The sequence below is a fragment of the Aythya marila genome (genome assembly GCF_965140915.1).
Source record: "Aythya marila genome assembly, chromosome: 5".
Taxonomy (NCBI): Eukaryota; Metazoa; Chordata; class Aves; order Anseriformes; family Anatidae; genus Aythya; species Aythya marila.
Window position 1 is genome coordinate 48,668,320 of NC_139046.1, and position 15,330 is coordinate 48,683,649.

The following is a 15,330-nucleotide window of genomic DNA, read 5'->3' on the forward strand; positions in this document are numbered from 1 at the left end:
ATCAATAAAGAAACAGTAATTGTATCAGCTTAAAAATCATCTTCTTAACATTTGGTTTATCAACAGAAATTTAAATGCACAAAATTTGCCAACAAATTAGTGATGGAGTAGTAATACTTTGGGAATTTTTGAAACTGTTTCTTCTTTGTCAATATTTCACTGTGTTTAATCACCAGGGATGCTCTCAAACTTCTGCAAGAGAAGCAGAAGGGCAAACCCAGTGAATTGAAACCTGTGGTTTCTCCAGCTCCTCCCCAGCCTAGTGCAGTGCCTTCTGCTTCGCAAGCAACAGCTGTGACTTCTGCTTATCCAAGGCCAGCAGTTCCACCACTTTCTACACCAGGACAACCAGCTGCACCGGTAATATTTCTTTTAAGTGCTTAACTTTATTAGAGGTAAATATTGCCACTGCTGCTTAGTGCTGAAAGCCACTGCTTTTTTAAAAGATGATTTGCTTCTATGAAGAAGTTGGGGAAACTTTTTGTACTGAAACATTACTGAATGTATCTTGGAGAGAGAGAGAGGAAGAATAAGGAAAAAGATATACAGTGAAACCTGACTGAAGCAACTACTCTGAGAACTGGAAAAGTAGTAATTCACTGAGGAAATATGTATTATAATCTATAGGGAACCAAGCATAGTCTGAGCAATATGTCAGGTCTGGTAGATGGAGAAGAGTGCTTACATACCCTGGCTGAGAACTGAAGCCTGAATATTTGGACATATCTTTTTTGAAGACGTCTGCTGGAATTAATTTTAGGATTAATTCTATACTGTAAAGTGAAACTGTCTTTGTTAATTTAATCCAAATTCAGTGGAATAGACTAGAACACTCACTGATCTTAATCATGTTACTTTCTGTAGTTGGAATGTGCTGCTTTCTGATCCTCATAGGTGAAATTTAAAGTGAACGGGAGCCACCAATGATAACGCATCAGTATTGGGAATTTTGTTTCAGCAAAGGGAATGTATGTTTGCTCTCTTGATATTTAATGTGTAGTATTTGATTTCTTTCAGGGCACATTCACAGAAATCCCAGCTAGCAACATTCGAAGAGTTATTGCTAAGAGATTAACAGAGTCTAAAACTACTATACCTCATGCATATGCTGCTGCTGACTGTGACATTGATGCTATTTTGAAATTAAGAACTGAATTGGCCAAAGGTTAGTGGTTAAACTGACTTACTATTGCATGTGGTACTAATGTGTACTTTGCCTTGTTCATATCACCTTGTGTCCAGGAGGTGGTGGACAGAGCATGATGGTGTTTTGTATGTCGGACTCAAGCTATAGTCCTGTGTGATTAGTGGAACTGGGTAGCTTGTCAAGATACAGGAAGACAGAGCTGTTACTTTGCCAGCTAACACAATGGTTTGTAGACAACTGCAGAAGACTATGCATTGTCCAGTTGGTTTTTGTTTTATTCCACCCAGATACAGGACTATTTAGATTTTTTTTTATGGCTTAAAAACTCAAATTCCTCTTGTGAAAGATAACAGGGGAAGCTTTAAATTAAAATACCCTCGTGTACTATCCTTCGGGTACAAAGTTAAAGTTTTTAGTTTTGCTGGCTTCTTCACTGGATTTATTGGAAAAGGGAAAGCTAATACAGTCTCTCAAATTCTTGTTGAGAATGGCTTTATCCATGATAAGAAGAGAAAGTTCTTAACCCCTGCCAGCCAATGCATGGTAAATTCCCCTTGAAGACAGATAGTAATGGTGTTAATGGGAGTAAGGCAGTTATCTCTTTCAACAAAAAACTTAGATACATGCTTAAGTCTATGTTAAGATGGTAGGTAAACAGAAATCTTTCATGCAGAGAACTGGATAATTTTGAAATACACATTGACAATTGAATCAAGCGCTATAAATCTTATTATATGTAATGTGGAAATTCCAATTTTCATGTGTCACTGTTTAATTTATACAAAAATATATTTGTATAAGACTAAGAAATGAAGTTTTTACTTTTTGTCACAACTTGTATTCACTGAAATGGTATGTTTAGAAAATATTGTGGAAGTTTAAGGTAATAATCAAAGATTGCTTTGATATTACTAAAATAGTTCTTGTTTTTCTTAAAATCAGTTAAGTGTGCTGTGCAATAGGATTTCTTAATATTTTCAAAATTAACAATGCAGACTAGAATCTTTCTACCCAATTTTCACATCAGTGAAGTACAATTGACATGTATTTAAAAAGGCAAGTTTTTTTCTCATGCTGCAGTTCCGTCAATCCAGTTTGGTACTTGTAGATTCCCTGGTGTTATATTAGAGTTCTGGGTTTCTTCTAATGGCTAACATTGCAAGTCAATTATGTGGCAAAATGGTCACTTGGTTAATTCCTCTAAATTAATGATCACTTGAGAAATTTACATAATTATCTGTAAATGATTTTCCCATCAGAGAAGCAATCCTAAAGACATGTATATTTATTACATGCCATAAGTCAGTCTCAAAAATTAAGTAGTTTTGCTTCTTGATCTGTGACAGCAGTCATGATGGCAGCAGAGTAATTTACCTTTTTCATTATAAGCATGATGAATTTAATATTGTGTAAATACCATATCTTCAGGATAATTCTATAGCAACTATGGAATATTTTGCATTGTGTCTGTAGGCTTTGCTTCTGTTGGCAGCCATGATCATTACTAGTACTTTGGTCTCCTAAAGCTTTGAAAGATGCATTGTTTCCATTCCTTCTTCCAAGTTTTGGGGGAAAGGAAACAAATGTACTAAGTGATATGCAGTATTTCTTATGCTTAAGAGGAATGGATATATATATATTTTTTTTTTACTTAAGGTTACCTTATATGTTTCTAGCTAATATTGACTTCTTTGTGTGTTGTAGTTTTGCTTATTAACTTGCTTACTTGCATATTATTTTGCAGCTTGCTTTAAAAGATAGCATTAACTCAATTTAAGGATTTGCAGGTGCCTTCACCTTGCTAATTCTTACATTGCAGGGCTACAAGGGTCACTGGAGAATGACATACTTGTGATTCATAGCTGAACAAAAGCTGATCTTTGCAATTATTCCAGTTTATGCATTACAGTACACAAAGAATGGCAGTCTTCAGTATTATCTTTGTGTATTTAGATCCTACAATAGTCTTCTACATGGAAAGTAAATATATGAAACATAAAACACATATGGAATACTTCTCATTAGAGCTACTCTGACTTTATATCAAAAGCTAGAAAGGATGTCTATGCTGAGGAGACTTCTCTTTCTTGATATTCCTTTTGTTCTAAGGAGAGAAAGTGTTCTCACTTTTATGATAGTAATTTAAAGACGAGTTACTTTCTGACAATGTTTCTAAGAAGCAAATCTGCTGAATTGCTGGAATCTTTTCATTACACAGGTCTGATAAACACATCTTAAGGGCAATGATTTTTTTTCTTTTTGCAGATGACATTAAAGTGTCTGTAAATGATTTTATTATCAAGGCAACAGCAGTTACTCTGAAGGTAAGTGAATAATTGACTTCAATAATTTAATAATTGAATTTTATGATTGATCATCAGTTACTAAATGAATATAAGAATTCTTAAATTATTGAAAATAAACACATTTTTCTCTATTGCTATTCACATTACATTGTTGTACTGTGTTAAAATAGTACTTGATGTGAATATATACTCTTAATCACTGATGACAAAGGAAACAGTGGGTCTTACAATTGAACAAAAGCTTTTTCTTTCCATGTAAACTTGTTTTGGAGTTATTATTTTATGTCTTCTGATTTAAGTATTTTTTTTTCTGTAGAAATATTATGACCTTTGCATTCATTTGGGTATAAGATTTCAAATGCTTGGTTTTCCACATTGCAGTTTCTTTTGATTATTTTCTCCCCTTTCCCCTCCCTTTTTTCTAAAAAGTTTACTTTTTAAATTTATCTAAAGTAATAAATCTAAAATAGTAAACTAGCTTTGTGTAACTGTGATTCAAAGAAATTCACATTTAAGCTCAACGTGAAAACAGACTTAATTTTCCCTTATGTGAAGAGCATAGCAGCCTACATACGTTATTAAAGATATACATATGGAAAGACCTCTACTGTGGTTTGGGTAAAATGTTAAAACCACGTTATTTATAAATGTGTGGGTTAGATAATCTAAACTTCTCTGTAATACAGGTAAAGGTTTGTTTGCTTGTAGTTGAAACAATGAAATAACTTTCTGGAAAAAAAAGTCTTGATTTTTAAAATTCTTAGAGTATTTCGATCACAACCCTTATCAACCATTTTTAAGGTTAATTATCCAATTTGGGGCTTTAAGACACTTGATTTCAGGACATATTCTTTTTTTTCCCACATTCCAACAATGAATATTTTCCAACATTCCAACAATGGCTTAGACAAGTTGTGACAGAAGCATAATTTTCATCTTCTCCTAATGACATGTGAAGCTTAGACTGAAATGTATTGCTTAAAATTGGTTAATGTTATGTGGCCAATATCGTTCATTCAGTTATTTAGTATTGTACTCAATGGTTCAGGAGTTATACCCATAATGCTGAAGTGACAAGTTACCCCTTCTCTTATGTTAGAGAAGAAGAACTGGAACAAAAAATGAGAGTTCCTATACACAGACTGGATTATTTTTAATTGTTTTTTATACTTGATTTTTTTTCTTCCTTTTTTTCCATTAAATAAATTATGTGATAGTGTTAGTTAGTGTCTTCATGAATGAAGCTTAGCTGTGTGTACCTCCCATAACTTTTTTTCTGGAATATCTTCTGCACTGTGGTGTCAGTTTTCAATTTCCTAATTCTGAGTTTCATTAAGGTTACTCAATACTAATCTTGGACTTACTGGAAATAGCACCTTCACAGTATCTCTGATCAGTGACCTGAGACTACACCTATATGTTGGTTTGTTATTTTTCTTTTCCCCTGAGCTGCTTCAGCTTTATATGATAAACTCACAAAAAATCATTAAAAGTATCAGTAAATATTATTTGAATTTTAATTGGAGGTCTTTGCAGAAAGATTTCTGATGCATTTTAGGCGAACTTCATCCCAGTAACAATGAGTGTACCCACAGCATATTCCTCTTTTAGCTTTATTTGTTGAGGGTAAGGCTTGAGACAAAACTGGAAAACAACACATGGGTATGGTAAGATCTGTTTTCTATGCTTTTAAAGTCAATATCCTGTGAATTATTTGGGGGGAGAAATTACAATGCTTTGTGGTACTTGTGTTCTGGGTGTCTGTAAGGTGGTGCCAGTGACTCCTGAAGAAATTTAGAGGCTTTTGATAATTTGTTAGTTCTCTAGTAGCACAAAAAGAAATCTTCTGGGTCCCCTGCCATTGTTTATTTTGGTTCCTGGAGTATGTATTCATGCTTTTTGTCAAAGTAAGTTTAAATCAAGCTAATCATGTAAATCTATTCTTAGAGCTTTACAGTGATTTCATTATTTTTTTTGTCCTGCTTGTAGCAGTCCTGATGACAGGTGTGACCTGATCTTTTGCCTTCATTTACAAGCAGCAGTCTGTGATGCACTAATTAATTTGGTGAATGCCTGTATCATGCTATGTGTCTTAAAGGATTTTCCTTTTTCTTGATAATTGATTGCACCATTGTTCTTCTATCAGCTGTCTTTTTTTTTTTCCTAGCAAATGCCAGATGTGAATGTAACTTGGGATGGAGAAGGCTGCAGGCAGCTGCAGTCCATTGACATTTCTATTGCTGTGGCAACAGACCGAGGTCTTATTACACCGATCATAAAAGATGTTGCTGCCAAGGGAATACAGGAAATTGCTGCCTCTGCAAAGGTAGGACTTCAATGTACAGTAGGCTGAGGAATAAAATAGCTATGTAGTTTCTTGTAGTGAAAAATGTAGCATGACACATCAATAAAAAGAAAAGCATTTTCAAAATGGATCTAAAACTGTTTCAGTATTCCTTAGAGTTAATTATTAATTACTATTAATTTTACAACTTATCATTTTTAATGAACAATGACTTACCGTGCAACTAAACAACATGATGGCTAGCTAGCCTGTTTGAAAAATAAAACTGTACAGACTTCTGCATTTTGATGCCATCAATGTATTTCTCTAATTCTTATGAGGTAATATTAATTTCTGTAGTATTTTCAATTTTTAGGTTTGAGATTGTGTTTTGTTTTCCTACCTTTCCCAGAAATTTGTTTGTAGCTGCTCATGTTACATTCTGTGCAGTTACATTATGGCACTTACTACTTTCTGCAACTTTTCATACTGAGAATGTCACCCCAAAGGAAACATTAAACTCCTCTTATAAACAAGCAGTATGTTGTGCATAGGCCAGGTGCCAATTGGTGACTTGAATCCATGGCAATTTTTCCAGCCATAGTGGAAGTGTTTTGTGGCAGGCAAAACCACAATGAATGATGAAATGCTCTAACCTGAGCTTTTCTTTATCATTTAATGTGTGCTAATGTAAGGCCTGCAGTATCTGGAGAATATAGTGAAGGTAGCTGCTAGGGCATGAAGGTGTCCTAAAACAAGACAGAAGCTATTCTTTATAAATTTTTGTCTTTTACTGAAAACTACAGAAATCATGATAGTCTGCGTAAGCAGAAGGGAACAACTAACAGAGTTGTAACAAAAAAAAAAAAAAAAGACTTGTCATCACACAAAATGTTCTGAATAAGATGTCTTTTAGATTTTCTGGTTAGTATGACTTTTTTCATGTTCCACATGTTGTGAAAGTAAATCATTTCACTAATATTCTAGCCAGCCAATGAGGAAGGTCAGCTGAGATTGTTCAATTACTTTGTGATTAGTGATAGAATGGCAAGAAGGAAAACATTATTGGAAGTGAAATATAGGATATGCTTCAGTTTTCATCCCCAATATGTTAATATTGTGACACAGTATTGCAAACCTTTCTTAGCAAAAATTGTGTTCCACAGCTCCCGCAATGAAAGCGTACTCATGCATTATGTTGAATAGGCTATGATAAAGTAAGCATTTCAATTTCCCTTTCATTTCAAATGGAATGTGTGTAACATAGGTCACAACTACTCTGTACAAAAGCCATTGAGTCAGATTGCAGGTATCCACGCCAACAAAATTTTGCTCCTCAACTTCACTGAATTATTGAAACAAATATGTACCCCTCACACACGCACATGCTCTGAAGGTACAAACTATGAAACTGTATCTGTTTCTTCACCAGTTTTCCTGTATTTTGGCATCTGTTTTCTTTGTGAAAGTTACCTATGTGTCTCCTGTTGCATGTTAAATCTAACTTTTTTCCAGGTCACGCGCATCCTAGTACCATATTTTCATCACTTGAGTAATGCAATTGCACATATGTATCATGCTCATACAGACTCTATTTTGTGAACACAATTCCTGTGGCTATTAACTCCTAGTTCAATAATTATTTAGAGATGAAGAAAAGCCTAAAATAAAGTTAAATGTATCCATTTAACTTTTAAATTCATAGAAAATGTGTCATAGTTTTGAAAACTTGGTGTAAGCTTGAATTACTTAGTGGTTGATTCATAAGAAGGAGATTTTCTTAAGCTTCTTGCTGTTTAGTTTTAAGCTGAAGGCATTGCAATTGTTGGACTACTGTGGCCTTTTATGATCCTTGCCTGGAAGCTGTTTAGAAATGTATATAGGGAAGACAGTTGTTTACCTTGACCAGCAGTGTCATGGATGTTACTATCCACGTACTGGTTGGGTTTGTCTCACAAAATGGTTCAAAAAGATGTGCCAAGATTTTATTTCTTGTGGAAAATACCCATCAATAGAATTAAGCAGTCTGTTTATTTCACTTGGTTAAAACTGATAAAAGCGATTGTCATAAGTGGAAACTATGATGGAATTGACTTTTTTGTTTGCATGTGGGTGGAGGATAAACTAGCTTGGATAAACTTCGGCACAGATAATGAATTGGTTAGTAGTTATAGTTGTGACATGAATTAATCCGTTTTTGTGCTGTAATATAACTTCTCATACATAGTATGAAGTAGCATTATTCCACTAGGAGCTGTTATATCGCTGATCTCTGTCGGATCCAGTGGCAAGTATAATAGTTGTTTTATAATTTCCAGACATTGTACAGATGTACATTGGTAAAAACAAATTCCTTAGAAGGAATTTCAATGATTATTACACTAATGCTTATGAAGCTCTCAGTAAGGAAATGCTGTAGAAATGCAGATTTTAAATAAACAGAATAGTTGCATCCACAGTTAAGTTCACAGTCAGAGTTTCTTCCATGTTTGCTGTTGAGGATCAAGCCTCGCTGGAGAAAACTGAACTGCCTTTCATAACTAGGAAAGGTTACTTAAAAAAAAAAAAAAAAAAAAAAAAAAAGTTGTACATACCTTGCTTATAAGCTCATTTAAAAAAAAAATCACTGTTCAATACATAAAAGCAATTATAACTTTTTTTTTGTATCCGTAGTTTTAAAAACATTGAAGTAATTGGTAACAAGATGTCTTCATGGTTATTTCATTTTTGTTAATATATTACTTTTAAGTTGACACCTAAACAACGTTTTTGTGTATATAAAAAGCTTTTCTTGCTAGTCATAGTAGAACAGCAATACCTTTTTTAGTCTTTATTTTAAAGAGGATGTCCCATTGGAATTGCTGAGATTTTAAGGTAGATTGTATTTAAATTCTGTTTTATGAACTACTTTATCACTTAAGTTTCCATTGCCTAGCACTAGTGCTTCAGACTAACTTTTAAGGGGAAACCAAACTATTTAGTAATTCCGTAGGGATCGCCTGCTGAAAAGAAGTGAATATATACAAATATATGTATCTATCATGCTTTTATGAAGTCACTGATTCAATTTAGTTGACCAAAGGCAACTTGGAATGGGTGAGCTGGTTTATTTTTGGTTTATATTTTGAGAATATTCAGGTAACCACCACAACAAAAAAACACACGATATTTGTAGACACCTGGAATTATTACAGTTTTGTAGCACTGGGATAGAAAACTCTTGTTTGATCAGGCTAGTAGTTCTAGTGATAAAAGAATTAACTAGATAATGCTGTTTCCCAAGGTTTTTGTACGAATGCTTTAGTTCAGTGTAGTTTTTACCTGGATAGATGGACAATGTTTTCTTCAGAGCTTGTTTTGGAGACTAGGAAAGCATTTGTGTATATCCTTGGAAAACATCTAGGATTTTTGAGAAAACATGGAAAATCCATTAACAGCAGAAGGGGAAGGTTTTTTTTTTCTGGAAAAAAATCATGTTGACGGAAGAGAGGGGTCTTGGAAATGGCATGGAAAATTCCTAGAAAGCCCACTGAGGGAAGGGAGGAGGACTCCTAAAAATCCTGAGGAAAATGCCTGGAAAGCAGCTGGAAAACTGGAAAGCAGAGAGGGATTTCTTTGAAATTCATGGTGGGGAAGAATTCCTTGGAAAAAGGGCAGTGAGGGTTCATAGAAATGACCTCTTGGGATGGTGATATTCATAGAAAGCATATGTGATTCTTGGAAAGCACATCTGTGGGAGAGAGGGTTCCTAAAGAGCACTTTAAAAGTCTCTAGAAAACACAGATACTCCTGGAGAGCACGTGATAGGATATCCATGGAAAGCATGTAGAAAATCTGTGGAATGGAGAGGGAGCGATTCCCAGAAATCAGGCTTTTTTATTAAAAAAAATAAAAAGAGGGTATGTGGGGCAGAAAGGTAAATTCCTGGAAAGAAGGGTGATTCCTAGAAAGAATGTAGAAAAAATCATAGAAAGCAGCAGTAGAACTCCTAAAAAGGAAGTAGAAAATTCCTAGAAAACAGAGGGGATTCCTGGAATCTTTTTCTCCAACAAAGTTTCATAGATGTGATATATTACTTTTTTTTTGTGAGGTGATAATCAGGCTCTTTTTTTTCCATTCACTTCCACTTGTATTTCCCTAACATAATTAAATGCTTGGAAACTCTAATTGTTATTTTGCACAGAAGGAGGAAAATGCAGAGACTGTTGCTTTTATCAGTCTTCCCCAGTAACTGAGATCTGAGCCTACTTCTCTGACTGTGCTTTTGGAAGAGTTTATTTTAGTCTTATGCTGTTATAATGCTGGAACGGTCACATCTTGACATTCTCCATGCACTTTTCCACCTGCAGAATAAATATATTACATACCAAAAGCACTAAATGTATTGCATGTGAATAGGATAGATTTGCCTGTTCTGTATATTCCCATGTCAGTCTATGCTGTCATTTGAAGAGCTCCAACTTTGGAAAAGATTGCTACTAATGGCGAAGTCACCCTGCACATTTCCAGTCACCACTTTTCCATTGGATTCTGTACAAAGGTGTAGGAACAGCTTGCTGGCTTGAGTAACTGTCTCGTGACCCACTTATGGGTGCCATTTCTTTTGGGCTCCACCCAGTCCTTTCCTCCTGATGTGATGCGTACTGCAAGAATTACTCATCTGGTAGACTGGTAGACCTTAGACTGCTTCTGTCTAAGGAGTCCACTAAGCTAGAAACATGCTAGGGGATGCATAATGTACTTTATGATATTATCACCTTAGAATATGGTATGAATTTCTTGGGCTGTGTTTTAAAGAAAACTCTTCTGGAGAGTTTCTTCTGTTGTGTTTAGAAGCAGAAAAGTCTCATGGATGAAATGGAGGTTGCAGGAAGGGCAGTCTTACTTACGTTGAACGTGGCTGAATTATATTCTCTCTCCATCTAATAGAAAGTTCTGTAGTGATACCTGACAATTTTTTAAACCAAATATGTTGAGGGGAATACAGTGAATTTGTCTCATCAGTATATTGCTAGATATTCCTGTTATATAAAAACACTGTGGTTCCATTGTGAAAACTGAAGCAAAGTTCATAAGGTGAGAGAATAGCTTTTATTGAATAGCCAATATAGTTGGGAAAATGAAGCTTTGTGTCCTAGTCTTTTTTGTAAAATCACTGCACCTACAACAACAACGTTGCTGAAATGCTCACCACAATCCAAAAGCAGATGACTTTTTTTGTGGCTGTATGGTACTTACAACGTCTCACTGAAATAAAAAGAATGAAACTCTTATGACACTTTAATTTCTTTTCCTTGTTCCTCATCTTTTTCTTATTTCATTTTCCTTAGGCTCTAGCAAAGAAAGCAAGAGATGGAAAGCTGCTACCTGAAGAGTACCAGGGAGGATCTTTTAGGTAACATTCTCTAGCAGTGTTTAATATAAGCAATGTGGTTTCAGAACTGCTATATTCTCAGCCATTTTACTATGTATTAATGCGTTACCTTTTAAAATCTTGATTCATTTAGGATGAAACTCCATGGGATGATTATGAGGGCTAAGCCTAGGCTGAATGTCATGTATTGGGGGAAAGTATTATCTTGGTACTGGTTTTCAACAAGTCTATTTCATCAGAGCCTGCTATGATTCAGGCTTTGCATTTTTTTGATGAATTCAGGTTTTTCACACCAAGACTGTTCTGACTTTTGTATTTGCACATAGTTTTCTGAATTTGCAGAAGAAAGGTTTTTTGCTTGTTTTTCTTTAATTTCATCCTTTAATTAGGAGAATGCATAGATAATAGTTTTTGAAATAAATATTTAAAAAAGAGTTCTTTGTCAGAGGTAGCACAGCATACAGTAATGCACTGTTTGTCTGAATTCATCTAGAAGAATGTCTCTAGAGGGGTAACAAGTGCTATAGCAAAGTTGTGGTATTAACTCTTGCCATTTGATTTTAACTGAAACATCAAAACCGGAGCACATAGATTTTTAAATACTAGCATATATTTAATATTTTTTCTATTGAGTGAAGTATTTCTTGCTAAACAGCATCATCAAGGAACATTTTTTGTTAAACAAATTTTAGCTTACCTCTCTTTTTGTCAGTTTTTAAAAGTTAAGTCTGAACGATCATCATTAATATTCTTATCTTCTATAATGGAATAATTGTGATGAGAATACTGCTAAAAATGACACTTCTGCAGAAATACTGCTGTAATATATAGTAGAGTGTGCCAGGGCTGCTCCTGTCTTGAATAAGTGGCTGTGTCATGCTGGAGGAGTGGTCATAAAATTTGTAGACCTTTCAGTATAAAAAGATTATGTAAATACAACAGTGGAGGCATGGATGTCTTCTTAAACACAAATGGCCCATGAGAGAGTAACAGATTATCTTTTTCTACTTCTTGCAGTAACTTTAACAGAAGGAGAAGATGGTAGGCCAACTTTCTCTGGTGAACAGTCTATCACAAGAGTCCAGCCCTCCTTTGTGTACCACTTCCCAGCTGGTGATACAGACAAAGTTTTCAAGAGAGAAAGGCATGATAAGGCTTTTCTGTGCCTGAATGACAATCTAAATGCCCAAAACATACTGTTTGGCTATTGTAACTTGAAGTTGTGAGGTTTGATCTGAAAGGCATTTGGCTTAGAATAGGGATAGGCAAAGTTTTATTTGAAGATATCACTTTCCTGTCAGCCCTATTTATGAAAGTAAGCTTGTCTGCTTTCTGCATTTTTAGCATTTATCTTTCTATTCTTGCTTTTTTTTCTGTACTCTGAAGACATTGTTTTTGAAACAGGCCATTATGGGCCCACGAATATCATTTTAAAATGTTATCGTATGGGGACTGTGTAGTTCTCATGTTATGTTAGATGTATTTCCTTATCTTGGTCATCTTTTGCCCAGCAATTTACAGAAGATAGTAGGCACACTTACAATTAAAACAGTATGGTTTTTATTTTAAGGGAAGGTAACTTTTTATTTTTTTAATCTGTGGTTAGAGCTCCAGTGACAGAAATTACACGAGTCGTTTTATTTTGGTAGCTTTCTGGTATCTTGCAATACATCCAGTGCTTCCTTGGAGATGATGCGTTTATCTGCCCAAAGGAACTTTGGATGTTACTGTGTATTCCCAGGCAGCAAAAGTGTTGCAACTGCTTTTGTGATCACTGTGCTATAATGTAATGATGAATTCCTGTAAGGAAATAGGACTCTAGAAAAAGGTGCATTAGTTATAATTAAAAAATCCCAGGTCTCGGAGTCTGAATATGCCCAACTGGAATCCAGTTCAGATCTTTTCAGTGAGTTAAGAGGTTTGGCCTTCAAAAAGAAATTAGCTCACAGTAGTCATTGGATATGGATTTCCTTCTTCTAGGAGATGTCATTTCTGACATTACTGATAACTATTTTTCTTTTTCATTTAGTATCTCCAATCTGGGCATGTTTGGCATCAACGATTTCACTGCAGTCATAAACCCTCCACAGGCCTGCATCCTAGCTGTGGGTCGAGCAAGACCAGAACTTAAGGTTGTGGAAGATGAAGAAGGGAATGAAAAGCTTAAGCAGCATCAACTCATGACAGTGACTCTTTCAAGTGATGGTCGTGTGGTAGATGATGAACTGGCTTCAAAGTTTCTGGAGACTTTGAAAGCAAACCTTGAGAATCCAATACGACTTGCCTTGTGTTAAACTCGGTGAAGATTGCTTCCTGTTTTGACAACACAGAGAGCTCTGTTACAGAAAAACACCCCCAAGTACATTACAGGGGAGTAAATAGTGTGAGATAGACAGTTAAAATATTTAATTTATTGAATTAATATGAAAAACTGTTAATTTTCATGCTTTTAGTCATTTCCAATGATCAGGTTTTATATTGTAAAGCTAAAAGACTTCAAAGTTAACATACCACATTTCTTTAAACATTTAGTACTAATAGGGCATAATGTTTGCATAGAAAAGTCAATCTCTGTAAAAGAAAGCTTAAGAAAATTTAACAAAATTTAAAAGGGAGTGAGGTGCTTCATTTAAGGGCTAAATATCTAGCTTTTATAGCAAGGTAAGCAAGAGTTAGAATTGAGCAATTTGCTGGTATGACTCCTGATCAATACTGAGATTGTGGAGTAGCTAATTTGTATTGCTGCAGTAGTTTTTCAGTTTGAAAAATACTTGTCTGGCATGTTGCATCATTCAAATAAGATTGAAGTAAGGTTCATAAGCTTTTGACAGAAATTTCAGTGGATTTCTTCATAAGAGCAAAAAAGTTATAAACCAAAAAAAGTTTGGGTTTGGTTTCATTCTTTACTGCAAGCTGCACTGAGGGAAAAATGTGAGAGACTAAATTAGATCAGAAAAAAATTATTTTCAAAATATGAAATAATTCTGATAGAATCCACAGCTGCATTCATATAATTAGATCTCATTAAAGCACAATTAAAGTGTAGCTGTATCTATTTTTTTTTCAGTATTTTAAGACTACTACTTCTCATGCATTGGGATAAGTGCAGAGATGGCAATGAACTTATCAGAATAAATATATTCTCTGGAAATGATGAAATCTCAGCTTCATTGATTTCAGTTTTTGGTGTTACCAATATCTGGGGAAAACAGAGCAACAATTAATTAGTAACAGGTTTTCTTTGGCTTAATTTGAAAAAAAATAATAATAATTATTGCCTTTAAAGTTGCCCCAGCTCAAATTTCTTCTTCAGTACCACAAAATATGAAAAATACTGTTTTCAGGTGTTCTGTGATACGCTGTGGCTAGCTTAAAAAACAAGTTATTTGTGCCAGCAATATTATGATGAAAAACCGGCGTTGATCTTGTAATCTCACGGAGGTTGCAGTATGAAAGGTCAAATTTTGCACACTGAAAATTTGCTCATTAATGTTGTTATTTGAATGGATAGATTAAAGATGTAAATACAAAGTGTTTCGTCATTTGTTGTATATTGAATTGTAACTTGGAGTCATAAATACAGTGGCCTGAAATTTAAATGAACAGAAATTGATTGTTCTTTTTTCCTGTATATGAATATGGAACCATGAGTTTGAATGAATGCATGTGAGTACGGAACCATCTAAAGTATGAATTTGTAATGAAACAATTGTGTTTACAGGACCTGGTGAAAATATAAATTCAGTTAAATTCTGGGAGTTTGTCTAATTCTGTTTTTTATAAATACTATTTTTTTAAGATTGAGAGGACTTGTTGAGCTGCTGCCATAATTAAAAAAGCTAATTGCAAGAGAAAATCTTTTAGTTAATACTGAGCTGACAGTTTTCATTACATGAATTTTTTTCTTTAGCTTGTTCTAATACAATACATTTCATGAACTATTAATAGTAAAGAGAGAACAAACTTCTGATTACTAAGTTCAGTTTACTGCATAATAATGGTAATCTACTGGTATTTCCAGGAGTTTTTCACTCAGAAATTATATTCACAATTGCATGCTTAAGATTTATTTGCAGTTTTAAGTGGTTGACCATGAATTGTTCCGAAGTTGCCTGTTAATCCCGCAGTACTTTCAAGGGGGTAGGAGGGAACCATAATATATTGTACTTAATGGGTTTTCATTTGTTTGTGTAGCTTCATCTGCACAAGAGAGCTTGCA

The 15,330-nt window shown here is 34.5% G+C and overlaps 1 protein-coding gene across 1 annotated transcript in view; it reads left to right on the top strand.

Annotated features, from left to right (window-relative positions):
• Positions 1-14,869, top strand: part of PDHX (pyruvate dehydrogenase complex component X) — a 43,360-nt gene extending 28,491 nt beyond the window's left edge. The window contains exons 6-11 of the mRNA XM_082762411.1: positions 177-360; positions 1,018-1,165; positions 3,413-3,471; positions 5,621-5,779; positions 11,068-11,132; positions 13,141-14,869. Coding sequence (XP_082618537.1) covers positions 177-360; positions 1,018-1,165; positions 3,413-3,471; positions 5,621-5,779; positions 11,068-11,132; positions 13,141-13,405 — 880 coding nt within the window. The 3' untranslated portion in view covers positions 13,406-14,869. The remainder of the gene's footprint in view (positions 1-176; positions 361-1,017; positions 1,166-3,412; positions 3,472-5,620; positions 5,780-11,067; positions 11,133-13,140) is intronic.
• Positions 14,870-15,330: the final 461 nt, after the last annotated feature.